General features: G+C 46.9%; 1 protein-coding gene across 3 annotated transcripts; it reads right to left on the bottom strand.

Moving 5' to 3' along the window:
* Positions 1 to 15: 15 nt before the first annotated feature.
* On the bottom strand, positions 16 to 26,537 carry CELF6 (CUGBP Elav-like family member 6). 3 transcript variants are annotated; one of them, XM_037047107.1, is made up of 13 exons: positions 26,180 to 26,537; positions 21,968 to 22,050; positions 13,507 to 13,555; positions 3,435 to 3,563; positions 3,257 to 3,336; positions 2,948 to 3,091; positions 2,704 to 2,836; positions 2,470 to 2,616; positions 2,242 to 2,304; positions 1,919 to 1,999; positions 1,692 to 1,835; positions 953 to 1,108; positions 16 to 79 (listed from the first exon to the last, which is right to left on the bottom strand). In XM_037047107.1, the coding sequence occupies exons 1-12, from the start codon at positions 26,439 to 26,441 to the stop codon at positions 981 to 983; spliced, it is 1,443 nt and encodes a 480-aa protein (XP_036903002.1). In that variant the 5' UTR covers positions 26,442 to 26,537; the 3' UTR covers positions 16 to 79; positions 953 to 980. The 3 variants fall into 3 exon arrangements, with proteins under 3 accessions (XP_036903002.1, XP_036903004.1, XP_036903005.1); XM_037047109.1 differs by lacking the exon at positions 1,919 to 1,999; XM_037047110.1 differs by lacking the exon at positions 21,968 to 22,050 and having other exon boundaries at positions 26,180 to 26,243.
* Positions 26,538 to 27,755: the final 1,218 nt, after the last annotated feature.

The raw sequence follows: 27,755 nt of genomic DNA, 5'->3' as shown, positions 1-27,755 counted from the left end.
CGTCTGCGGCTGCTCCTTCAAGAAGGGCTGCTTAAGTGCTTCTGTGCTTTTCCTCTCCTTTCTTCTCACTCTTCGGTATCTGTTGTTGGTATTAATTGATAAGGGGTGGGGGGGAGGCAAAAATCAGTCTGGAGGGCGAGATAAGAGCAGCTTGCCCCACCAGCTACAGCTTAGGCAAGTGCTTGGGCCTCTCCTCCAGAGGAGCAGAGCTGTAGCACGGCCAAGGCAGCAGCCTGAGCCACTGAAGCCAGACCCTGGGTCCTAGGCAGATGACCCCAGCCTAGCACCCACCCCCAAAGGGCTCCCTGGGGTGGCTCAAGTGAGGCAGGGCCTTGGGGACCTTCTGAGATAGTCAGTCTCTGAAAGTCACAGGCAGCTGGCCCTGCCAAAAACCTAACAGAGCCTGTCATCTCCCTCCCCATCACCCACCAAGACCTGCTGGTCCTGCTTCTTCAGCGCACTCTCTTCTTTCCTCATCTCCATGTTAACTGCCATTTCCCCATCCTTACATTATGTTCCTTCTTTGCCTAAACTCTTCATGGTTCTCTACCATCTTCTCTACCAGCATATAGTCCAAACTCGGCCTTCAAGGCCCTTTGCACGCTGGCCCAAACCTACTTTCCTAGTCTCATTCTCCACCCCCCTGCCCTGCCCCAACATGAACTCTCTACCCCCGTGCCCCACTGTGGCTATCTCTGGAGTAGAAGTAACTGGTTGATCTTGCTGTTAATTGTCTCTCTCAGACGATGGGAACAGGAACATTGTCTAATTTATTTCAGTCCTTGGATTGAAGGAAAAACACAAAGTCTCCAACTAAGGATTCCTCCTAACTGCCAGCTTTTCTCTCCCAGACTTTTTAGGAGATGGGTACCCCAACATTCCAAAGAGAACATCAAAGCTGAGAGGGTCTCCATCATTCAGGCCCCTCTGCCAAGGGTCCATGAGGACTCACCTTTCTGTGGCTGGTCAGTGAGAGCAGATCAGTAAGGCCTGTTGGCATCCTTGGGCCTCTTTAGCTGGACCTTGAGCCTCTTCATGCCAATTTGAAAGCCATTCATGGCTTGAATAGCTGTCTGGGCACTGGTTGGATTGTCAAAGCTAACAAACCCTGGGGGTTTGGGCACAGGGGTTAGCTGGGAACTCTGCCTGGCAGGGCCTCCTTTGTCTCTGACCAGCCCCATCTTCTCCCTGCCCTGGGGCCAGTTCCATCAAGCATACACCCCGTTGTTTGCACATACACGTACATATACTCATACTGACATGGGCAAACAGCCTGAATTTCATACAAATGTGATCCTTGGAAGGACAGGCAGCACTACTCTTGATTGGGGTATTTCCCTGTCTTTTCCTAGCATGGGCTGACTCTCCCCCTCCACAGCTCCCATTCTGGTCCTCTGAACTGCAGTTGGAGTTGGAAGGGATCCCTGGTCCCAGCCAACACCTCCTGTCCTGGCTAGACCCTAGAGCCTGACCTTATCAAACATCCTTCAGATACCTGTCCTTCCCAGATAAACCTGAACTAGACTTGTTCCTGGTCTGGGCTTACTTAGCCTCCTCACTGGTCTGTGACCCTGCTTTGTGCTAGATGCCCAGCCTTTGGGAATCATTGACTTGCGTGAGAACAATCTTAGGCTCTGTGAGAAATCTGACAGTTGTGAGTGGGAGAGGCCGAGGGATGGGGCTCAGCTTACCGAAACACTTGCTCTGGTTGGTGGCTCGGTCCACAAAAACTTTGGCAGAGACGACGGCCCCGAAGGGCAGAAATGTCTGGATGAGTTCTGTATCACCAAACTCCTGAGGCAGGTGATAGATGAAGAGGTTACAGCCTTCCGGTCCTGCAGGAACAGTAGCAGGCTGGTCCAGGGGAGGGACTCTGAGTCCAGTCCCACCAGGCTCTGAATCCAGCCCCATCCCTCACCTTCTCTTTGCTGCTGGGGCAGGGCCGAAGGCTGCTGGGGAAAAGGTGTGCTCACTGGGGCGTAGGCCGATGGATAGGCTGCTGGAGACAGAGGTGGGAGTGGGCAGTGAACTCCAGGAGCCGCCTCCCAAGCAGGGCACCATCTGCCTGGCCACCTTGACCAATTTAGCCCGGTCCACAGTAACTCTCACACTTAGGTCGTTCAGGGGTCGGGTTGGGGAGAGTAGACTCCTCAAAAGAGAGCATGCCCCACATTTCCCTACTTCTTTCTGGGACCCTTCAAACCGCTGCCTCCACCCAGGCGGCGCAGAGCCCTGTGAAACCTGCGTAGTGGTGCATCCCAGCGTAGGCCTGCTGCAGGGGGTCAGCCACGCCGGGGCTCTGGGCTGCGGAGAGAGACGCGCAAGGCCACAGTGAAGGCAGGCTCGTGGGCAGGGTCGAGGGAAAAGTAACAGGGAAGGAGAGAAATCCCTTCCTGGGGAGTCCTCCCTGCCCTCCTCCCCGCTCCCCATTCCATTTTAGGGAGACTTTGGTGGAGTTGGGGGGCCCACCTGGATAAGGGGAGAGCCCGTTATTGTAGAGAGAGTCAGAGACTGGCTGCCCGTTGGTCTGGGGGGTCAGGGGGCCGAATCCATTGACTCCGATGGGCGCCGGGAGACCTGGGAGTGTGCCCTGGCCGCCTCCTGGAGGGGAGTTGGCTGCAGGTGGCGAAGGAGGTCGCAGAGTCAGGCCACCGCCTCCCATATGCCCCTCCCCGCAGGGGGCCCGCCCCCTGTTCTCTGTACCTGCTGCGGGCAGCAGCGGCCCGGCAACCAGGCTGAAGGCCGCCACGTGCTGCATCTGTGCGGCCACTGCGGCCACCTGGCCTAGACCCGGGCCCTGTGCCGCCGCCAGCAGGGCTGCCTGGTGCTGCAGGATCTTTGGGAGGGAAGAGGGAAGGATGTGGATGGCCCAGCAGCGGGCCGCTGCCCCTGCTTCCGACCTCCGGCATTGCCCCACCCACCAGTCCGCCAGAGGCCCTGCACCTACCGCCGTGGTGTATGCACCGCAGGCCCCTAGCGGCAACGGCGTCGGGTGGAAAGCGCCCAGCTGGCCTGCCATCTGCTGCATCCGACGCAGCGCGCGCTCCCGGTCCGTGTCTGCCAGCTTGACTACGAGGCTGGATGAGGCGCCCTGGGTAGGGCAGGGGAGGCCGCAGTGGCTGGTCCAGACCCCAGCCCTGGCCTTGGGCCGAGTGCCTCGCTCATCAGGCCCTTTCCTGGGGCACTGACCGCCTGCAGAGAGGAGGAGCCCGTCCCCACCCCACCGGCCTCACCCTGGGCCCGAGCCCGTCCTCACCGCCATGGTCCGGCTGCCGTGAAGACTTTGGATGGCCGCCTGAGCTTCCCCCTGACTCCCAAATTTTACGAAGGCACAGCCTGGATCAAGATAGAAGGATTAGGTCAAAAGGGCAAAAAGGTCATGTGGCCTAGAGGGACGCGGGATCACCGGGAAATCCGAGAGCAGCTTCAGTCACCTTTACTGGTACCATCCGGGCTCCGCAAGACCGTGCACTCCTCTATATGGCCAAAAGGCTGGAACAGGCGTCTGACATCTTCCTCACCCTGCTGCTTCCCCAGCATCCCCACAAACAGCTTTCGGTCCTCTGGGGACAAACCCAGGAGTGACTTAGGGACCCTAAGTCCTCTCAGACTCCTCAGAGTAGTCAGAGGAACTTAGGACGGCCGCTCAGGACAGTTTAGCTTGGGGAGCTGTAGGGAGTGAGAAGGTTCTAGGCTACAAGGAGGGGTTTCTTTGTGGGGCAGGATGGCCTACAGACAGATCTGGAGGAAAGGAATTCAACCCAGATTTCCATCAGGGAACCCTGGGTCCCCGGGAAACCGAGGAAGTCTCACTGCTGCTCCTGCGAAAATTGGTTCAGTTCCTATCTTGGTTAGGTAGAGCCCTGTGTGCATCTTTTGTATATGTGACCTTTCTGTCCTTAAAGTTTGAGAAAGCCTGGCTATTTTGGACCATTTCAGCCCTGCTAAGTGAAGAGGGCCTCAGAGGAGGCCTTTGGGTCTGGGGGAGAGAAGTACACCTCTGTGGGTTAGCCTGATGGCTGTGGGTAGAATCAATGTCCCTTCCTGCTCAAAATCAAGGAGGGATCAAAAAGCAGCACAAGAAGCAATAGTCTCATCATACAGCCTCATCCCCAGACTCTGAAATGAGCACTCTCCAACTCCAGCCTCAAACTCAACCCGGGTGTCCCAAAAACACCTAAAGAGAGGGAAAAGCTCTGGTTCTTGAATCTCCAGCATTAGCATCTTCCCCACTACACTTGCTGAACTCCTGACCCCATTCCTTACCTCCCACCTCCACCACCGCCCTCCCTCACTGAGCTGCCAGGGCCTGCCGCCTCCTTTCTGACTCCCCCGTTCTCCTACCCTGATCCCTCTCTAGGGAGAACAAGTTCTGCCTGTAGACTTGGATGGCTGAGAACAACTCTGATTCCTCCCTGCACCCACCCTTCCTGTGAGAGTGGCAAAAATGCCAGGAAAGGAACTGCAAGCTGGGCCTGTGTCCACTGGAGAAAGTTGGAGAGCTGGGGCTGGAGACCAGGTCTTAGCCTCACATCCAGCAAGCCAGGCCCTCAGGACTGCTGTTTAGGAGCCTGGAGTAGAGGGGTTTAGTCCTCAGGGCCTTCTGTCAGAGCCCTGCTCCTTCCTGCACCAAGGTAAGTTGCTGAATTCAATATGGGGCTTTCTCCAGGCGATACAAGTTGAGAGAGACGTGGGTGGGAATCTGGCTTCAGGCTCCACCTTCAAGGTCCTGGAGCTCAAGAAAACCCACCCCAAACTCCTTTACTCCCTTACAAGCTTGGCTAGGCTGATGGGTATCCTTGGATCTTGTGTGCAGGGGAGGAAGGCTGGTGGAGGTCAAAAAGAAGAACGCACTACCCAAAGTTAGCAGTGGGTAGTGAGAGAATCTCCAACTAGGCTATGGTGTGGGGTCCAGCCTAGGCTTCCCTGTGGATACCATCTAGGTGTCCTGAAATGTCTGTCTGTCTCTCTGCCAATGCTGTGTCTGTGTGAAAGACAGGGGCTATGGTATATGTGGGATAGGAATAGTGTGTTTCAGCAGAATCTGCCCAGAGGATTACTGCCCAGTGATCCTGAAGGAAAAGAGATGTGTAATGTACTCGTGGCCAGAATTCCAGAGGAGTTGCTAACCTTCTGTGGTGAGAGTACGATCTGGTAAGTGTGCTTCTGGGAGTGTTAGCCACGGAACAGTGCCATTGGCACACATCACTGGCTCCCTAGTTTTTATTTTAAGAAGCTGTGGAATCCATTTTTCTGACACAAATATTAGGATGAAGTTCAAAATATAAGAGAAAAGCAAACACTACTCTGACTGAAGGCAGAAAAATATGTGTGTGCACATACATGCTGGAGTTGTTCTCGATTCATTCTCCCCAAGTACCCCCTGGAGGCTCTCCAAGGAAAGTCCTCTGAAAACCACTGACCTAAAAGACAGAGAATAGAGTTCCAGCAGGTGTGTGAAGAGGGACCTCTGGTCTATTCAGGAACCTGAGAAAACAGGAAAGGCCTTTTGAATCTCTTGACCAATATAATGCTGCTGGCTTTGCTTTAACATTGGAGGACAGGTCCCATTTGGTCAGGGAGTGAAACTCCAGAAGACTGTGCCACTGTTCTGAGCTGGGACACTTAAGTATGTCCACGTGGCTGCCAAAGGCCCAGAGGGACTGGAGTCCCAAGATTAAAGGGACTTAATGATGCCCTAATTTATACTGCACCTGTGTCATTGGGAAGGGTCTACAAGATGGTGATGGTACCTAGGTAAGATGTCATGCCACGTGGAATAATAGCACTGAGGTAGCCATAGGTAGGAAGAGAGATGTTGAGGCTAAGGTAGAGCCCCCAAGATGGGAAAAAGGGTTGTGTAGACAGCAGTCTGATCTTTCACCTGCTCTTCTTCTTGTTGATTTTTTTCCAGGATGGTTGTTAATTCAAGGTGATGTCATAGATCATGAAATTCTATGAGCCTTCTTTCCCAGTGAGAGTCTCCCAAGTTACAAATTTTCATTTTCTTTTTAAAAATATTTTATTTATTTATTTTTAGAGAGATGGGAAGGGAGAGAAACATCAATCGGCCTCTCACATGCCCCCGACCAGAGACTCAGCCTACAAACCCAGGCATGTGCCCCAACTAGGAATCAAACCGGTGACCTTTTAGTTTGTGACACATTGCCTAACCCACTGAGCTTTACCAGTCAGGGTCAAATTTTCACTTTCATGACAACACATGGACACTACGGTTCTGGGCTACTGGCTGCATAGAATTTGAAATTAAAATGAGGCTAGGGTATAGGCTAGGCTCTGTGCTGCCTATTACCCGGATATCACCTTGAATCCTGGTATCCTCTTTGCCATTTTTTAGGGACCTTAACGGTGTTTGATAAGAAGATGATTAGGACACAGTGCCTTAGGTGATTCTGAAATGGTGGGATACATGTCTTAAGAGAACTGGTAAAAGAGAAGTACAGGCCAGACCTCTGAAAATAGCCCCCAAATCCACAATCATCAAGATTTAGAGGACTGATTAATGCTCCCAGAGACACATGATAATGTGATTTAGTCCAGATAATTCAATTTTCTCCAGGTCCAACTGTACCAGTGTGGTAAAAAAGAAGAGTCTATAAGAAATAGGTCAGAAATGTTTGAATAAAAATATTCCGTGGGTGGTGGGTAGGAATATCAAACAGCGAGGCTCAACCTTCCTGAAGTGGGAGGAATTGAAAGATAGCATCAGTGTGGAATTGAGATGTAGTTGGAAAGACACACAATTGAATGGTATAACTGCATTTTCCTGTTGGCAACCAATGTATACTCTTTGCTCTTCTACCAAGTGCTTTTTGAACCTGAACCAAGTTGTTTGGGCCCAAGAGACCCATCTCCATGAAGCTGCCTTGTGCAGCTGGTCAAGGATTCTAATACAGCAAATGATGGTGATGAGACCCCAGAGTCAGTCCATTCCATCTTCTTCAGATGTTATTCCAGAAAAAAAGGTCCTGCCTCAAGTTGGCCCAAAGAAATGCCTGAGGTGCTGGCTTCTAGATCCCTTGCACCATTCATCTCCATCTCTGTTGGTAGATCAAAGACTTAAACATAAGTGCTAAAACTATAAAACCCTTAGAAGTAAACATAGGGGAAAAGCTTCATGACCTTGCATTTGGCAGCGATTTTTTGGGTATGACACCAAAAACATAGGCAACGAAAGTAAAAATAGATCAATTGGACAACATCAAATTTTTTTTTAAATTATGCATCAAAAAACAAAATCAGAGTGAAAAGGCAATCTACAAAATAGGAGAAAATATTTGCACATCATATATTTGTTAAAGGGTTTATATCCAGAATATATAGAAAGCTCCTACAACTCAGTGACAACAATAAACCAAATTATCTGATTTTAAAATGAACAAAAGACTTAAATAGACATTTTTGCAAAGAAGATATACAAATAGCTAAGAAACATGAAAAAATGCTCAACGACATTAAGCATTAAGGAAATGCAAATCAAAACCACAATGACCTAGCACCTCACACCCATTGGGATAACTGCTATAAAAAACAAACAAACAAAAATAACTAGGGTTGTTGGGAAGGATGTAGAGAAATTGGACCACTTCTGCACTGTTCGTGGGAATGTAAAATGATATAGCCACTACAGAAACCAGTATGATGGTTCCAAAAAAAGAATTATCCCCTGGCTGGTGTAGCTCAGTGGATTGAGCGCGGGCCTGTGAAGCAGAGGATCGCGGTTCGATTCCCAGTCAGGGCACATGCCTGGGTTGCAGGCCAGTTCTCAGCAGGGGCCAGTTCCCAGCAGGAGACGCATGAGGAGCAACCATATATTGGCATTTCTCTCCCTTTCTCCTTCCTTTCCCTTCTAAAATTAATAAATAAAATCTTAAAAAAAAAGAATTATCATGTAATCTAGCAACACAAGTTCTGAGTATGTGTCCAAAAGAATTGAAAACAGGGTCTCAAAGAGATATTTGTGCATTTATGTTCACAGTAGCATTATGCGAAATAGGAAGCAACCAAATGGGTTGGTTTGATACAACCCAAACCAATGAATGCACAAATAAAATGTGGCTCATACATACAATGAAATATTATTCAGCCTTTTAAAGGAAGGAAATTCTGACACATGTAACAACATAGGTAAATATTGAGGACATTATAAGTGAAACAAGCCAGTCACAAAGGTAAATACTGCATGATTCCACTTATATAAGGCATTCAGAGTAGTCTAATAAAAAGAGAAAGTGGAATGAGGGGTATCAGGGGACGAAGGGAGGATGAATAGAAGGTTATTGTTTGATGGGTACAAAGTTTGTTTTTTGTAATATGAAAAAGTTTTGGCCATTGGTTGCACACAATGTTAATATAGTTAATGCTATAGAACTGTACACTTAAAAATGGTAAAGATAGTGAGGTTTGTTGTCTCTGTTTTACCACAATTTTTTTAAAAAGTAAAGTAAAGCAAAGCTTTAAGGGTAGCTGAAAAGAGGGACTTAGACCAAGAAAGAACTGTCATCATCCTAATCCAGGAGAGACAGGAGGTGAGTAAGAAAGGTAAACCCAGCTCGGCTTCTAGGTTCCATTTAAAGAGAAGAACCTCAGCCTCCCAAGATGCCTTTTACTTTTGCAGGCTGTATGCTTGTATCTGAAGGGCTTATAAGAGATTCAGCTATGCCTATGACCTAAAAGTGCTAAAACAATCAGCTTTGAGTGATCTGCTCTGAATCAAGCTACAGGAAAGCACTTTTTTTTCATTTTAATTTTTGTTAAATCCTCACTCAAGGATATATTTATATTGATTTGAGAGAGAGAGAGAGAGAGATGAAAGAAAAACACCAATTCCCACCTGAATGTACCCTCACCAGGGATTGAACCCACAAACCTAGGTAGTGCTTCGACAAGGAATAGAATTGGCAACCTTTTGGTGTATGGGTTGATGCTCCAATGAACTGAGCCACCCAACAGGAGCAGGAGAGCACTTTTTTTTACCTTTGAGGTAGAATGCATTTCAGTAAAAGAATCATTAACTTGAGTAAAGTCTTAAGCAGTACTGTGAAACTCATCCAGTCAGGTCTTAGTCAAAAGAATACTTTTAAAAATTTTAAATAAGTATAAGGGTGTAAGACAGATATGAACGTCAACTGACTGACAGAACAGTAGCTGCTAAGGTCTATATTTGATTTCCACAAGAGGACATGACCCACTATTATGATATTCTAAAAATTCTAGCTCAAAATTTGACTTGAACTCAAAGTCTAGTTGTTAAAGACTGAAAAAAATCTAGAAGAAAAAATTTGGAAAATATAGCTCACTTAGTTATAAAAATATATATTTACTACTCAAAATCCAAGCTGATATTTAAACAAGCCCTTGCGAGTACAGGGAGAAATTATTTAAACAATTACAGGATAGTGATAGGAAAGTTGATACAAAAAAAGCAGATAATGAAATTTTGAGTTAAATCAAATTTCAAGATTAAAAAACAGATGCTTCACCTCAGAGAATGTTTAAAATTTTAGTTAAAAAATAAAGTGAAAAGAGCACATGGACTGATTACTTAACCTATTTCTGTACCTTAATATCTTGGAAACAAATATTTGCTAAGTGAAAAAGTACAGTGAAGTTGGGGGACAGAACAAGCAGAGCAGTCACTATTGTGATTTATGACTCCACTGATTTAATGCTACAAAACTTGAAAGAGAGCAAAGAATATACAGGAGTTTGATGATTTTGCCTTAAGACTAAAAAATGCTTTTCTTATAAGATTGGTACTTATAATTTATCTTATTTTTTTAGTGCTCCCATAGTAGAAACACTGTCAGTTAGGAAAAGTCAACCAGTCTTTATGCTGAAGAGCAAATAAAATAGACCTATTTAGTTACTGTTGTTTGAGAGGTTTGGGGATCTCTAACTCTGGCCTTGTACGATCTTTTGAAATATGTAAACCTTGAATTTTTATGCAGGTCAACATTTTAACGTTTACATTCAAATAAATCCAAATGCCAAGAGGAAAGTTTTTGGCATTATACATGTTTACTGTGGAAATGGGTGCTGTTACTATATTAGGAGATAATTTTATTTTGGAAAAGTAGATGCATTACTTTAAAGAATATACTGCTGCATGCCCCAGGATGTAATATATAAGCATGGAGTTTGGAGTATATGAACAGCATGAATTTAGCTGCAGAGTTTATTGGGGACTGGGTGGGATACATTAAAAGGGTGCTACAGTATGGTCCATGGGGACCTGGATGACCATCTGGCACTCCAAGTGCCACCAAGGCTGCCTGGGCAACTACAGAAGAAGAGGACCCAGCACCTTTTATCAGGCAAATCCTGTTGTGTTGCTACTATTATTGCATTGTAAGCATGGAATGAGTATGTCACTGATGACTTCTAAAAGCACTGCAATTACAATGTGCTCGAAGTACAGGATATTTCAACCACAAACCTCATGTCTATTCACTAAAAAATAAGAGAAACACTACTCTGTTGAATTGGCATCAAAATTCAAGAGACAGAATGTTAAAGTAACCGTTTTTGTTTAAAAACTTATATGTGTGTACAATAGAATACTACTGTATGGCAAATGGAAGAAAAATGGAAGCCTTTGAGTCAAAGAAGCAAACCTGATAGGTTTGACTAGACTCTCATAGTGCTGGTCCACTTAAAAGATTGAGTTAGTTGCCAACATTTAATATAATTAAAATATAAACTTTTATTAAATCATGATGATCTTGCCCATTTAGGGTTACTTGCCTCCTGTAACATTTGAGTTTGTGACCCCTGTTTTAGAGGAAGAAAACCCTAATAATTTCTTCTAGAAGAAGATAGCAGAATTTTGGAAGGTTAGATTCGCCTTGGTACTCTTTGGATTATGTCTGTTTTAATGCCAGTATTCTTATCAGATATAGAAATCATTATTATTCAACTGTAAACTAAGGACTTTCAGGAATATTGAAAAGTATGTAGGTGCATAGGCTCCAATATATCAGGACAGCTGTGGCCACTAATTTGAAGGTTTATAGAATGTTTGGAATCACAGAGACAAGACTTGAGTGGCAAAAGATGTCGCACGCTGGTGTGAAATGTTGTATTTCAAAAGCAAAATCCAATACAATTTTAAAAGTTGGGCTTCTAAAGCATTCATTTGTGTTAAAATTCAGCAGAGAACTGAACTCACTTTAGAAGAGATATATGACAACATTGGAGAAAAGGAACACATTTTGATTAGTAACAATATTATCTAACACAGATCAGTTGGTAGTAAAATACTTACAAGTTGTAAAGACCCAAGATTTAGTATATATGCCTCCCCTCTCTTAAATATGGACCAGGGAACATTTGGAGACTCAAAGTGGGTGCAGAAAGGAATTGAGAGATCTTGTTATTTGAATCTGCAAGAAGAATTATCCATGGATGAATCTGAAGTATACGCTCCTTGAGACCCAACACTTGTCAAGAAATACCTGTGTAACATGCAACCACTGAAATTATGAATTCTACTGCCAGGCAAACCTATTTTTCAGCCAGATGTGCTTTTCTTGCTCTCTTGAGCTGCTTTGATTATAAACAGGTATTGAGGTGGGGTGCCACACGCACAGACTTTGTCAATGCTGTGACACCTGAAAAACCTGATCAAAAAGGAAGAAAAATGATCAAATTCAGGCTGATGCCACTAGTTGGGGCCAGTGACCAGGACACACGTGCCAGACAAGCAGAAGCATTATCGGCGTAGAGGCTTCCTTTGTGAATCTGCCCTCCCTTGGATAAGTTGTGTTAGACTCCAAACAACAGGAGAGCCCCCAGCACTGTAGATGTAGTTCCTGAACCAGATTCTAAGTTGCATCATGTTCTTTTGAGCTCTGTACATGCTATTCTCTTTGCCTGAAATACTTTCTCTCCCCTCCTCCCTTTTCTGCTGACTACTTGTTCATCCTTGAGATTTTAGTTTAAATATTTCTCCTTCTGGGAGTTCACCTTGATCTCCCAGACTAAGCTAGTCACCCTTTGCTCGTGTACCCAGGACTTGAAGAGCATTGATCACATTGAATCGTAACCCCTTGTTTACTTGTCTGTATCCTCTCATCACTCCAGAGCTCCATGAGGCCAAGTGGCAGGTCTGCCTTGCTCACATCTGTATTTCTAATGTGGTGTACATTACTCAGAAGATGTTGGTTGGATGGTTGAATAAATTGAATCCCAATCTGTCTGCTTCTTAGCTCACTCAGGTACTCCTGGGTAGCCTCTCGGCTATTGGGACTGTCTAGTGTTTGTGGACAGCACATAGAAAATGGCCAAAAATGGCCTTGATGCCTAACACAGATTCAAGCAGAAATTCTTGGGACAAGTGAACCAGGGGTTTGGTATGCAGTCTGGAACTTTTCAAACACCTTTCTAAGAAGAACGAGATGAGAAAGGAGGATATATGTGTGGAGAGAAGGGAGGAAGCTTGGAAATATCTCTTCAAGGCAAAGAAGGTGTGATAATATCTTGACAGAAAACTGAGAATGAAGACCAGAGGTCAGTCAGATAATCTTAAAGGATGAAAGAAGGATTTCTTGGAAGAACTAACTCACAATGGAACCATGGAGCTACCAGGGCTCCTTGTGTTGAACATGAAGTCTAAGAGGGTGTGCAGAATTGGTAGGGGTCAATAAATGTTTATCAGTTGGGTTCCATTCTCTCCCTGACTTTAGGCAGGCAGCTTCTTTCACCGAACAAAGCCATGGCTGATCTTAGGTAGGGCAGGCAGAGTCTATCTAAGGGAGAGTCAGCAGACATTAGGGAGAACTGCCAGGCAGGTGTAAAGCCCAAGGGCAAGAAAGACACCAAGAATGGCACGAGATGCTAGCTAGCATTGCTTTTCTAGCATGAAGCTGGCCAGAATGAAGTCGGTTGTCAAAAAGCACAGGATCTCAATCCCTCCTGTCCTTAAGAAGCATTGGTCTTTGTGCACCAGAAAATAGTGCAGCTAAAAAACTTTCCAATTCATTCCATGATCTTTAACATCAAGTCAAATTTCTTACTATGGCTACAAAGTCTGTTATACCAGACTCATCTATGACCATGAATAGCCAGGCAATTGCAATGAAGGCATAAGTGGCCCCAACCTAGAGTGATTAAGGTTCTCTGCGATCAGAAGAATCTGGAAAAGGAGAATAACTTCAACCTTTCTCTTCAAACAATGAACAACATGGAAAAACAGGAATGAATTCTCTTCATGGGCAAGGTAACAAGAGCTCCCTTCCTCTGTCTCCAGCATCTGCCTAGGCTCTTCCTGCCTCTTTTGGGTCTAGGGGCCCTGGGACCTCATCCTTCTTAGTCTGAGCTGGTGTGGCTTAGCTGTTTCAGGTACTGAGTAACTCTGGACCCCACTTCTAGACCCCTGACCCAAGGAGGCTCTAGTAATAAACCCTGAATAGGACGGACTCCCGGAGTGCACCCACCATCCCCTACATGGGTGATACCCTGAGGTTTGTCAGGCAGGGAAGTTACCTCCTCGGCCCTCACTGGCAGCCGGCTTCACTTGGATTGGACGATTCATCTGAAAGACATTGGACCAATACACCCAGTCAGCATGACTGCCTGGCCCTCAGGCCTCTGACTTCTCCATCCTTGGACCCCTCAGGATCTAAACTCTGGCTCCTTTGAACTCTGTACTCCACCCCTCTCATGTTTGGTTTATAGATTTTCAAAAAGGTTCCTTCCTTAAACATAGGAATTTAGAAGGTGCCGAAGCCTAAAGGTTGGGTGATAGAAAGCTCAGTGGCAAGAACAAGACACTGTGGAGGCTACAGAGATTCTCTTGCCTTGGGCTCTGGGCAGGGACCACATGAAGCCTGTCCCTCTGGCTCCTGGACATCCTGAAGGGCTTTGAGTGGGAGGGTAGAATTTATATTTCGGCTTTGTAGTTTGTGCTCAGATAGGATATAATTCTATGTGTTATTTAGATTAAACAATCTGGGAATCAGACTCAGGGCTATCTATCCCCAACTCTGCCATTTAATGGTTGTATGACCTCCATCAAGCTACCCTCTCTTATTCATCTTGTTGAATGGGAAAAACCTTCCCCAAGCTCTGTGTCTCCATAGTTTCCACCCACAGTCCCCTCCCTGGGTCCCCTTCTCCTGGGGATGTTGGAGTTCTCCAGACCACCATCCTCAGCCCTGCTCATTCTGCTACTCTCGTTCTTCCTAGATAATCTCATGTACACCTACAGCCTCAGCTACTGTCCCCGCAGGGATGACTCAGGGCTCTGCACATCCAGCCCACCTCCCTTTTGAGCTTAAGACCCATGTGTATGGCTGCTTGCTGGACGTCCCCACTAGAAAGTCCCACTAGCAGTTTCCATTTGACACACCCAAACCAGAGTTCATCTTTTCACCCAAACCTGATTCTTCTAGTCATCTAAGCTATAAACCTGAAAACAGCTTGATTCCTTCCTTCATCCCCTCCTCCACCAACTAATTTACCTTCCAACTTAGGGTTTCCCTAATCAGTGGTAGATAAGAACCATCTGGGGACCATATGACACTCTCAAACTGGGGCAGTTGTGTAATTTGTAAAAGCTCCTAGGTGATGTAAATATACAGTGTGGAGCAAAAGTAGGTTTACAGTTGAGAGTATGTAAAGCACAGAGTTTATTCTTGTATTCTTATTTATTAATTATTGTATTACTTATTTGTATTACAACTGTAAACCTACTTTTGCCCCACTCTGCACACCCCGCACATCTCCAGCCCCCAACCACCTGAGAAAATTCATGATTGAATCCCCACCCCACCTTCCTCTCATGGGTGTTGTGGGGATCACATGAGATAATGGGGACGAAGAAGGTCTTTGTAAACTGCTAAGGGCTGGGTGCGTAGGATCTGAGGAGTCATTGTTGGGGGCAGAGCTGAGTGCCAGGAGGAAAGAACAGCAGCCTTCCTGGTCATGGAAAAGATGCCCATCTGGCCTGAGAAGGTGATGATCTGACCTCCTCCCCTCAGGAAATGCACTGTTTCTGCATCAATCAGGGGTCATTCCATCCTCTACCAATGTGGTCGTTGCCGAGACAACAGGCAGCTTCCTGTTACCATAGGCACAAGTGCTACCCGGTAACCATGGCAACGCCCTGGCAGTCACAGTTGAGCAATTTCCTTTGGATCAAATTTGGGGCTGAGGAGTGGGGAGGGCTTATTTAAAAAAAAAAAAAAAGGGAAAGGAAAACAGGCCAAACCTGAACCAGTGCAATTTCCTTTCCACCCAAGACTCAGGTTCTTATCTGCTCTAACATACCCACCCACTGGTGGTGAAGTACCCACAGTGTACCAGGCTGTGGGTGGGGGCTGAGACACTGGCAGGACTCAGGCCTCAGTCTATAGAGGGATTGAGAGATCAATCCAAGCAGATCAGGGTGAGCTGGACTGGTCTGGATTGGCCTGGACCAGGGACCAGGAAGAAAGGACCCCTTCCTGGTCCTGGCTACCTGTAACTGTGGAGGAGAGACCAGGAGATAGAGCCACAGAGAGCAGAGACAAAGGACAAGATGGAGAGACATGGGAAGACAGAAATGATGAGAAAGAGTAAGAGAGACCTAGGAAGGGGCAAGGAGAGAGAAATCTTGGTGGAGGTGAGATGAAAACAAAGGGATAATGGGATCATGGAGGAAAGACAGGGAGGAGAATGGCCGGAGAAAAGGAAAGGAGTAGCTTGGAGTTGGGGGCAATAAGGGTAAGGAAGACCATCATTATTTTGTTCGTTCTTAAATAGATCCTGAGAATTTCTCTCTGGAGCTTAGGGTGAAGGGCACATGTGACAGCAATGATTTCCACCACGGCTGCCTCCCTAGCTGGGTTTCTGTGAAGACACCCTTTTCCCCTCCCCCACCCTACCGCTCTGTTGGAGAGTGGACATTAGTTAGTATGCACATGTCTCACATGGACCTGGCAGAGTCCAGAAGTCACAGGCTGGGCACCTTTCCAGCACTTGGGCATGCTGCCAGCATTTCCTGAACTCCGGGAAGATCCCTCAGCTGGGCCTTTCAGGGGAGACATGGATGATGATGAGAACCCTGTCCTGGAAGTCACAGAGGGGAAGGGAATGCCACCATTTACTGAGAGCCTAGTATGTACCAGGGCCCTCCAGGGGCACTTTACATACATTGTCTTGAAATTCTTTCCAACTACTCCACCAGGTAATATCCTTGTCCCCATATTATAAAAAAAAAGAAAGAAAGAAAAGAAAAGAAAAAAAGCTGAGGCTGAGGAAAAATAATCACTTGTCCAAGGTCACATAGTGGCTAAGTGTTTGAATTGTAATCTGCCCCCAGTTCTGTCTGACACTGAAGTCCATGACTTTTGTTTGTGTTGCTTGACTCTGTTCTTAAGTCATGAACACAAGTAATGGAGCACGGAGGGACCAAAGCCTTAGGAGGAGTGCAAGGTGATGTGCTCTGGGAAAAGCTGACTCCAGGGGGAGAGATTGATTCAGGCAAAGCTTCATGGAGGAGGCAGACTTGCTGTGGGGGGTCATTTGCAGGACTAGAGTCATTGAATCTTGTGGAGATTCAGTGGAAATTGAATAATGGAAAAAGAGGTAGGGCTTGGAGCCGAGCACGGGAGATGACTTGTCTGAATAAGGAGCAAGGGTTGTGGCAAGCACCTGGCATGGGGGTAGCCAGGGTAGAACAAATTACTTCTGAGTCAGATAGATGTGGATTTAAATCCTGGCTACATCACTGGCAACTGTAAGGTTTCTGAGCCTCTGTACCCACTTTGGTAAAAAGGAGAATCAGATCTTGGTATGTGAACGAGATATAATATGGGGTCTTGTTTTTTAAAGGAAGGATATGAAACAAAGGCAGGGGCAGGTTGTGAAAACCATGATAAAGATTTTGACTTTTTTGTATTTCAAAGGCAATAAGAATCCAGGGAAGAATTTTAAGTAGGAGAATAGTCTTATGAAAGAGCCCAACAACTGTCACCATGCAGAGAAAAGATTGGAAAGGGGAAGATTAAAAGAGAAAAGATTGGAAAGGCAGTGAACACTGGTAAGGGGTAAAGGTGGCCTGGAGCAGGATAGAAGGAGATGGACAGATTCAAGACGTGTTTAGGAAGAATGAACTGGTCTAAAGTTCTAGAGGTTGTGGGGACTGAGGGAGAGGAGGGAATATTGGCTGATTTATAGGTTTATGGCTTAGGTGTTGGGGAAGTTGGCAGCTTGGGAGTCTGGAGACACAGGGTAAGTCCACAGGGTAGGAGCCCAAGAGGATGAGGATGGAGTTGAGCTTTGGGCCTTCAGTCTCCAATGGAAAGTGGTTAGGGAGGACACCGGGACTTAGGTATATTCTGTGTGTCTGGAGGAGAAAAAGAGCTGCCTTCACGAGCTGCTTGGGCAACCCTACCCTGTGTTGGTCCTGCCACAGCCAGGGGACAGACGTGGGAGTGGGGTGAGGTAATCATCGTTCTCCTTTGGAGAAAAGAAGGCATTGTCTCCTTGGCCAAGAACTTGTCATGGGTTCCCAGGTGACCTCTTGCCTTAGTTGAGCACCTATTCCCTTGAAAGTTTCCTAGGTGGAATCCAGGCTCATGTCTCCTTCAGAGCCCAGCCCTGGAGGGGAAATCAAGAGAGAGAAGGTCAGAGAAAGGAACAACCTACTCCGGGCAGTAGAGTGGAGAAGGTTGGAGGCAGAACAGATACACACAGTCCTGGTCCTTCTGCCTCCATCAGCAAAAGGAAGGCAAGACCCTACCCCTTCTCTCTTTGACCTGACTAAAACTCTTGCATTTAAGCTCAGCACTTCCCCCTTCAGACTCTTACATCCTGATGCCAACCCTTCCTTCCACTCAGCACTCATGCCCTCGGCCCCTTCCCCCACCATGGGAAGAGTATTTATCAGAACCATTCCAAAGAAGGGACTACTGATGAGTTGAAGAGAGGTGTCATGGGTGCAGAGAAGAGTGAAGCAGATAAGAAGCAAAATTCATTTTCATCACTTTGTTCTACCTCACCCCCTCCTCTAATTCAATCTAGTGCCAAGTCCCACTGGTTCTAGAATCTATATAGATATCCTCAGGGGCATCATCTTCTCCCTATTCCCACCCAATTTCAGCTCTAGATCAGTGTCATCATTCATCTGCACTAAAGGAACAGTGTTTTAAGGGTCACCCTGCCTCCAGTGTTACTTCCTCTCCAACCCAACCTTCACACTGTAGCCTGAGTGATCATATCTGCCCATGGTTCCCATCGCCAGTCTCCCAGTAAAGCCCAAGATTCCAATAACAAGACTTGAGTTCTGCCTTCCCTGTTGCCCCGCATACACAATACTCTCCATTCACACAGAGCCTTAGCCATCTTTGCCAGACACCTTCCCTGCCAGTTCTCACACTGTCCCCAGAATTCCAGAAACGCCCTTTGTCTTTTAGATTTCTAGCCCCTCAAACATGATGACATATGATCATGATTGAGCTCTGATAGCATGTCCTTCATAAGCTTCTCTTCCCTCTTCACTCCTGATGCTGCCTTTACACACTCAGATGAAAAACCCACTGAAATGCAATGAGTTATTTCTGGACTGGAAGCTCCTTGAGGGTGAAGGCTCTGACTCACTCACTGGGTGGCTGCTAGCACATGAATACTTTTGTGTGAGTTAGAAAAAATGTGCCCCATCTTCTGGCTTGATGCATTCTTGCACTAATGCTCATGGCTTGGTAAGTAGACTATGGCTGGATTTTGGCCCCTACTTACCTTTTCCACTCAAGCTGTTTTGTGTAGGGTACAACCTACAGAAGCAAGTGTACTCAGTTATGTCTTTCTCCTTCACAGTGTTTGAAGGGGTGGAGGCTCAAGAGAAAGGAGCTTTTAAGAAAGGAGAGAGATAAGTAAGAGGGTGCCTTCTGAAGATGGGGCTGAGGTTGGGCTTCACTTTCTTCAGGGTACATTCTGGAGCCTAAAGTGAGGCTGAAAGAAGTGGTTCCAGCTTCATGGGGAAGAAGCTGCAGAAGATGGGACAAACCACTGAAATCTGAAGAAAGTCTTGAGTAGGGAGCCAAGCTTTGATAGGGGGCAGATGAAAAGGAACCAAGGGGAGGTCCCAGTCCAGCAGTTACCATGAAAGTTCCCCTAGGGGTTGAGGCTTTCTCTTTGGAGTTGACCCAACACTTCCCGGACTCACAATGATAGTCCTGCCTGTCTCCTGGAGCCCAGATTGATCTTATTCCTGCTTCTCCAGCAGCTGGTAGCTGTGCCCAAGACTCAGTGCTTGCAGAGAGCTGGACACCCACCTCCATCCATGCTGGTGGGCGTGAGGCCAGGTGACTAAAGCTGCTGCTGTCCCTGGCAGGCCCAGAGGAAAGATTGATGGCACGGACATTGCTGGGGCTGGCCAACAGTCATTGATTTTCATTTAGGAGAATTAAATATTAATTTTCACTTTGTTAAACTGGGAAGGGTGAATAAAGCCCATCCTGGCAGTACCAGAGCAAGCCAGGCTATGTTGGAAGACTGCAGATGAAAGGGTGGGAGGGGGCAGATGTATCCAGTCACCAACCCTTCCAGAACTTAAGAGCCCTGTCTGCCACCAGGTTGGCTCAGGTAACAGTGAATGAGTTCTAGAGCCAGACTACCTGGCCTCAATGCCTAGATCTTCCCTTCACTAGCTACATGAACTTGGGCAAGTCACTTGTTTTCTATGACTCAGTTTCTTTATCTATAAATGGGAATGGCAATAGCAAAACCTTCTTCATAGAGGATTAAATGATTTTGAATATGTGAAGTTTTAGAATCCATAACTATTTCTTCTTATTATTCCTCTTTTATATCTTAGAAATGACCCTAGTGGTCTAGGGCTTAAAACTTCTTATATCAGGGACCCTCCGCCTCTAAGAACTCTCTAGGTACTCTATATCTGTGGAGCCCTGTGGCTGGTTGAGGAGGGATTTTCTTCTCCCAAAGCTCATCTTAATTTTTTTCTGGGCCTTTTGTTTGCTTTCAGGATAAAGTCCAAATTTCTCAGCCTGGCATCTAAAGTTTCCTCTTCAACCACTGCCCTCTGTGCACCTTCTCTCCAGCTTGGCCCGTGCTCACATGGGCCCTTCTCACACTTCTCACTTCTTTGTACACCCATCCTGTTCCTTTTGCCTCTGTGCTTTTATCATGCTGTTTCTTACAAGAAATGTTACAGTTTGTCTCAATGACAATTCCAACTTTACCAGCAGAAGTCATTTACTCCCGTGGTTGGATGAATAATGACTTCTACTCCTTCTACTATTAATACTAATGCTGTTAGTATTATTACTACTACCACCACCAGCTAACTATTGATTCACACAGTGCTTATTGTTTACCAATTACTGTGAGGAGCACACTTAATTATTGTAAGAATCCATACTCTTAGTTTTACAGAGGAGGAAGCTTAGGCTTGAAGGGATAAAGACTTGCTCTGAGTCACAGAGCTAATGAGTGGTGGGGCCTGATCCACACCCAGATTTGTCTGACTCCAGCACCTGCGTGCAGAGGATTGGGAGGGTGATAAGTTGGTGTTGCTTGACACTGAATCTTCAAGAGTGAGTTTCAAACTGCTTCAACTACTAGGATTGGTTCTAGGATCTGACACTCCATTTAACAGCTTGATCAGCTCTAGGCAAATCTCATCCCATTGCTGGACATCTGTGATTCAAAGGGATGACTACCTTATACTGAGCTGAAATTAGTGTGTCTGTCCTTTTTACCCACTGATCCTGATCCTGATCCTGCACTTTGGGGCCACCCATGGAAAACCAAATTTTTCTTTAGAATCTGAATGTGGTTACCCCCACCCTGAACAGTAATATTTATGAAGATCTTACTTTGTGACAGTCAATTGCTAAGCCTCAGTTAATCCTCATGATAGCATGGTGAATTGTTAGTCTAACCTACTCCTTAGAGATGAGAAATTGAAGTTCAAGAGGCTAAGCGATGTATCCAGGGTGACAGAATTGGTAAATGGCAGAGCTGGGATTCAAATCTAGGTCTGTGAGACTCAGAAACTAGTACTCTTAATGATTATATATGATGCCTCCCCACTAAACCCCCCAGTACACCTTATGAGGAAGGTTTTAGCCCCTTCAGCTAAATGTCTCCAATTTCTTCAAGCTATCATCTTATGTATATTTTATGTCCCATCACGGTTTCTTTATCATAGGCTAATGACCCTCTTAAATCTGAGGCCTGCAACTGGATAGACTAAGTTTGGCCTGCCCAGGGAATTTCAGTAGTGCTTTTGTTCTAAACACATCACTCCTTGGACAAGAGAAAATGAGGATAGGTAGTATGATTGGTTCTTGGTGAACTTATGCTAGGTTCCTAACAGTCACCACTTTCTTCCTGCAACGTGGTCAATAGATCCCGCTTTGCCTTTCGTTCAGTGATTAGCCTTTAGTCAAGGCCACATTAGGTTCCATTAATCCATAATGGTCTAGCTGCTTGTAAAATCATCTTTCTCTTAACTTTAGCCAGATGTCTGAGATGTAGGGGGAAGGCAATCTTGGTGAGTCAAGGCATCCCAAAAAACATTACAGGAAGAGAACCAGAGGGATGTGCTGTTAAGGACCCTAGTAATGGAGAAAATGGGATACAAAGGCCGGCAGAGTCCCTAACTTATATATCTGCATACATGCTCACACCAGTGAAAAATGACACCTGAAGCCATGATTTTAGCCAAGGTGGACAAATTGTATAGCTAACCACACTGATGCCTCTCCTGAAAGACAGGGAGGAACACTTGGCCCAAGGGCCTGGAGCCCATTTCTTTGAGCCAGATGACTGCATATAATAAAGAACCTGTAGCTGTTCATGGCATAAGTAAACCTTCTACAAAGATTATTCTGCTGCTATTTTCTGATTCCCATCCAGCTCCTACATGCTGCTTTACCATGCATGTAGGGCATGTCCCCAGCCTGAGGTGATCCCCACCCCCCAACACTGGTGGACTTACCCCTGGCAGGGTCTTCTGCTCGTGCAGTGCACTCTGGGCCTTGAGAGCAGAGTCCCGGGCGCAGTAGGTGAGGAAGGCACAGCCTGGGGAGGAAGAGGCTGGCTCAGGGAGTTTCCTGAAACTCCTGAATACCCTTCCTGGAAAGACCACATTAAGTTGACCAACTCAAGGCCACTGTTACCTTCTCTGAAGGGAGGGGTGCCCATGTTTCAGGCTCTGACTCCTTTTCATTTGCTCTTGGCCTCCTACCTAGGGAACACATGTACTCACACCTAGTCACATGCTCATACAATCCTGCATCTCTCCTCACCACTCCAGCTATAAATCCTGTTGGGATTACACCTTCCTAAATTGCTTTGTCTTCATCCTTAACCCCAGCCTTCCCCTCCCTTTTTGGATTTATATTTACAGAGTCTCCCAGAATCAGCTTGATTTCTTCCCAATTCACTTTCAGTGGGAGGAGAAGGAGAGTTGGGATCCAAGCCCAGGACCCCCCACAATTTCTTAACAGTTCCTTCCTCTAAGTTTGAAGCCGAGGAATGGGTTAATATGAGGCTTGGAAGATGAGGCTGGTTTAAAGGCCTTCTGCAGGTGGGGACTTCCAGTGACCTCCAATCCTATCCAAGGAGCTTGATCGGTCAGCTCTCCCAAGGCTTCAAAATAGGGCCTCTTAAAGGGTTACTGTGCCCCAAATCTGACTTCTTTATTTAAAAGTAGAAGGATTTTATTTATTTATTTTTAGAGAGAGGGGACTACAGGGAGAAAGAGAGGGAGAGAAACATCAATGTGTGGTTGCCTCTCATGCACCCCCTACTGGGGACTTGTCCTACAACCCAAACATGGCCCTGACTGGGAATAGAACCAGGGATCCTTTGGTTCACAGGCTGGCCCTCAATCCACTGAGCCACACCAGCCAGGACCCAAATCTGACTTCTTTTAAAAAGCTAGTATATAAAGGCAGAGGGGTCTGGACTGAACTGAAGGGTCAGTCCTATACCTCTTTGTTCAGCCACAGAATCTACAGTCTGCTATGAAGCACTGAGATAGGAATCTCTTTCTTTCCAACAGGCATTGAGAACTCCTTCATTCAGAGAATATTTATTGATATTACTTACTTATTTTGGTGGGGTATTATGATGGGCTTGGGAATAAAGTGGCAACAAGATAAACACATTCTCTGCCCTCATGGGGATTATGTAAATGATCATGAGGGGTATGCAACTGGGTCCCAGGAGTTGAGCAATGTCTCAAAGAGCACACTGAGTTCTCAAAAATAAATCGAGTTTAACCAGGTAACAAGGAAGGTGATGCTTATTTCAGGTGGAGGGAATAGCACATATGAAGACTCAGTCAAGAATTCAGCATGTTGGGCCCTGGCTGGTGTAGCTCAGTGGATTGAGTGCAAGCCTGTGAACCAAAGGGTCGCCAGTTTGATTTCCAGTCAGGGCACATGCCTGGGCTGTGGGCCAGGTCCCCAGTAGGGGGTATGCAAGAGGCAACCACACACTGACATTTCTCTCCCTCTCTTTCCCTGCACCCCATCCCCTCTCTCTAAAAATAAATAAATAAAATATTTTAAAAATAGAAAGTAAATTTAGAAAAAGAATTCAGTCTGTTGGGGATGGAAGGTTAATATGGCTGGAGATTGGTAATGGGAGCAGAGTAGCCAGTTAGATATGCAGGGATCAGGTCTTCTATAGCCTTGTACACCTCAGTGTAGATTTTGAACTTTTTCCTAAGAGCAGTAGAGAACCTCTGAAAGGTTTTAAGTAGAGTTGCAATGTAAGACCCGTTTCTAAAAAGAGCCTTTGAGTGTAGGAAGTAGGAAGACTGAAGGAAGAGAAAATGAATGTGGGAAGGAGCTTGGCACAGTTTTCCAGTTAGACCTCAGTAGACTAGAAAGGCAAATGGGAACATATTCTCCTATTACCTCTATGTGGCTGACCCCTTAAGGTGGGTGGATAGCTGCCATTTGTTGACTAAAAGGGACATTAGAGAAACACTTACTGTATCAATAGGAAAACCTGAAGCTCAGAGAGTGTGTCAGTGGCAGACCAGGGCTGAGGTCTCTTAACTCCTAGATTGAGATTGTTTTCAAAGCACTGTGGCTGCCTCCCTCTGCACCCAGCCACCAAAAGGAAAATTGAGTCACTCTGGCTTTTGGACATCCCTGTTGTTGGGGAGAAGGTGGGGAAGATATTGACTTGGAGATCCTCCCTGATCATCTTGTAAGGCAACACTGCCTTGGAGAGTGGGGGGTTGGTTTGGAGCTAAGTCACCACACATCTGATTTTGCTTACATATTTGCTCCCATCCTTTGCCACCATGCTGTATCAGCTAACATCAGAACTGGGCAGGGGCTGGGGTCCTCTCTCAAGGGTTCAGGGGCCCAGTTGATGCCTAAAGGAGCCTGTGTAGATTACTTGGGATGGGGGTGGAAGAATGGAGGGATGGAAAGACAGAGAAGCAAGTAAAGACAGAAGAATAAAAAACAGGAAGAATTAGAACTAAATGAAGGGAGAAGGATAAAGGAAATGAGGGAGGGAGGGCATGAGGAAACAGTTCAGAGACTGATGGTGAAAAGAGCGAGAAGAGTGGGGATTAGAGATATGCTATACAATTCCCTTATTGTAAAGATGGCCCAAAGAGATTCACTTGCATTTACATACTGAAATAAATGTCTAGAAAATGAGAAAATAAATTTCTGTGGACGAATGAACAGCCAGGTGGCTAGACTACACTAGCAGGAATCTGGGTGGTACAGTCTTGTCCTTTTATGCTGCATTTACTATAACTTCAGACCAAAGGGTAGAAGATGCACTGTGACCTATTTGGTCCTAGATATTCTCGGGCATTTATTTTCCTAAAGCCCCTACGTTAGTGTGCCTAGAAACTCCCCCAATACCTCCCAGTCGAAAAGATGTGGCAGCCTGATTACAGCTCTCAGCCCTTAGAAATGGACTTTTAGCTATTACCCAGGGCCCACCACTTCTCTCCTAGGAAGATCATGAAGGAGGTAAGCCTGCCCCACTCCCAGCCAAATCCTGAAACTGCAGTATGGTGAAGGTAAGGAGACAAAAAGGTGTTTATCCCCAAATCATTTCCTTCCCCAACCCATGTATGACATATGACTCTGGCTCTCTTACTCCAGCTAGCCTGGACAGACTTTTCTGCATGTAAACAAGCCTCCTCCCTCTCTCTACGAAGAAAGGGGTGTGGCTGGACAGGACTATGGTGTCTCTGTCTCTCTAGCAATGGCAGGCAGAAGATCCCTTTCTGCCTCTACAACCTGACCCACCTTAAGGCTTTGGTCCACAAGGCCCTGGTTGAAGGGTTGCCTGTGAAGGAGTGAAAGTGAGAAGCCATAGGAGGATTGGGGAGGAGCAAAGGTGAGGCATAAGATTGGGGATATTAGAAGAGGAAAGAAATGTGGGTTCAGCTGAGATGAAACCTGGGATGAGGGGGCACAAGATGGTGGGAGCTTTGAGCTGAGGTCAGGGTTCTGAACTCAAATCAAAAGAGGCAGACAATGTTGGGATTCTGGCAGAGGGTGGGAGAGATTTAGTGTTAAATCTGAGGGTGGAATTTGGAGCTGAGAGCTTCCTGGAAGGGAAATTGGACCTTGTGAGTTAACTAGGCCTGGATTCTGAAGAAGGGAGAGTTTGGATCTGTGACATTTTGGGTTGGCAGTCTGAGTGGAAAGAAGGCCCTGGAGATTGGCTGGGCTTGGGGGCCACAGTGGGGTGGCACAAGATGGGGATGTCCAGGAATTATTAGGTCCAGCATTTGGAAAATTGAGGATGTTAGAGACCTAGAAGGTGGAATAAGTTTCCAAATTTCAGGATTTAGGATGTCTGATGGGAGGGATGGGGGGAGGTCCAACTGAAAGGGGGGGACGTTGGCATGTAAGAGATGAAGGGTAAGAAGTGGAGGTTAGAGTGGAGAACATGCTAGGGGACCAGAGTGATGATGAGAGGGAGCATGTTAGAGGAAATTCTGAGTTGGGGGCTCTGTGATCTTGGAGGACACTGGGTTGAAGTGAGGCTGGTATTGGACTGGTGTTGGACTGGTAGGGCTGGGACTGGGGTTGCAGTTGAGGCTGGAGTCTGGGCTGAGCTTAACTCTAATCCAACTGGGGCTGAGCAAGGCTGGGCAGAGTTGGGCAGGGCTGGGTAGGGTTGGGCTGGGCTGGGCTAGGCTGACCCCGCGCACCTTTGTGGAGGCCGGTGAGCCGGTCCTTCAGCACCGTCAGTTCGTAGATGCGGCCGAACTCCTCGAACAGTGGCTTGAGGTCCTGCTCGTCCAAGCCCCGCGGGATCTGCCCCACGAAGAGCTTGATGGCGTCGTGGTCCTTCATGGGCACAGCAGGACCTGGGTTTAGCCCGCTCATGCTGACGCCGCTGTCCGCGGTGCTGAAACCCAGGCGTGGGCCAGGGCCGACGGGCGGCGCAGACCCTCCAGGGGCAGCGGCCATGTCCCCGCCCCGTCCGCCCTCCCCCAGTCCCACCGGTCCCGAAGGTCCTGCCGACCCCTCCCTGGACCGGTGGCGAGGGCCAAGAGGAAGGGGGCGGGGCCCGGGCGGGGAGGGTTGGCGGGGCTGCACAGAGGGCGGGGTCCCTGGTGGAGGGGAGTATAGAGGGTGGGGCGGACTAAAAAGGGGCGGGGCTGTGGGCGTGGCAGGCCCGGACGGAGCCGGCGGGACACTGGGGTCTGGCTTGAAGTCCCCGCGAGGCGCTCTCCGGGCTCCCTCCCGAGCCCTCCCAGAGATGAGCCTTGAGCTCCAGACCCCGTGCTTGATGACGTCAGGGAGCTGGCCTCGGAGTCTACGCAAATAATTTGCATAATAAGGAAGAAGCGGCCAATCAGCGCTGGAGTTGACCGGGCTCTGCCGCGGGCGGAGGGGAGGCTGGGCTCACGCGCTCCTGCTCGCCATGGCAACCGGACCTTCGGATGCCCTGTGTGTGTCTAATGTGTGCGGGCGTGGCCGTGAGTCGCGCGTGTGCGCCTTGGACCGCGTGAGGGGAAGTAGCTTCGTCATACGTGGTGATGTCTGCGGGAGTCGTAGTTACCCCTTTCTCACACACAGGCACACACACCTCCAATCACAGAGGCTTTTCCTGCGGGGGTGAATGGGGTTCCCTCTTCATCCCCATTGCCAAAGCCAGTTCCTCTGAGCCATCCTACCCCAGCCCATCACACATCTCTCTCTTCAGTGTCTTCAACTATTTGCTTACGAACAAGCCTCAGACTCGTTCTTCTTCCTTGCATTGCCCCCGCCCCTATCAACACACACATTTTTTTAAAGAAAGAAAATAATAAGACAAAAACTGCAACAATCTTTGAACACGGATTCCTCCTCAGGAGAGTAAGGGAATTCATACTAGCCATACTTTCATACCTAGTTCATCCCAATTCCGTGGACTCCAGTGTTATCTACCTTTTCTGAACAAGGAAGCTAAGGACCTGAGGGTCAAGTAGGTGAGGACCGAGCCCATCCATAATATCTGCTGGGCCCAGGGCAAGAGCAGAAGTGAAAATAGAAAAACTATGTTTCTATATATTTAAAAATTGTATATAAAGTTAAATTTTTTTAGATAAAATGTTTTCCTCTTCTTTTATAGATGTTCATAATAAAAAATAAAAATGAAGCAAAGGGTTGCTGGTTCGATTCCCAGTCAAGGTACATGCCTGGGTTGCAGGCCAGGTCCCCAGTAGGGGACATATGAGAGGCAACCACACATTGATGTTTCTCTCCCAAACTTTCTCCTTCCCTTCACCCCTATCTAAA

This window comes from Sturnira hondurensis, unplaced genomic scaffold, assembly GCF_014824575.4.
Source record: "Sturnira hondurensis isolate 20B ecotype Veracruz unplaced genomic scaffold, ASM1482457v3 Scaffold0005329, whole genome shotgun sequence".
NCBI classification, from domain to species: Eukaryota; Metazoa; Chordata; class Mammalia; order Chiroptera; family Phyllostomidae; genus Sturnira; species Sturnira hondurensis.
The sequence above is the reverse complement of the archived record's forward strand: the minus strand, read 5'-3'. Positions and strand labels throughout refer to the sequence as shown.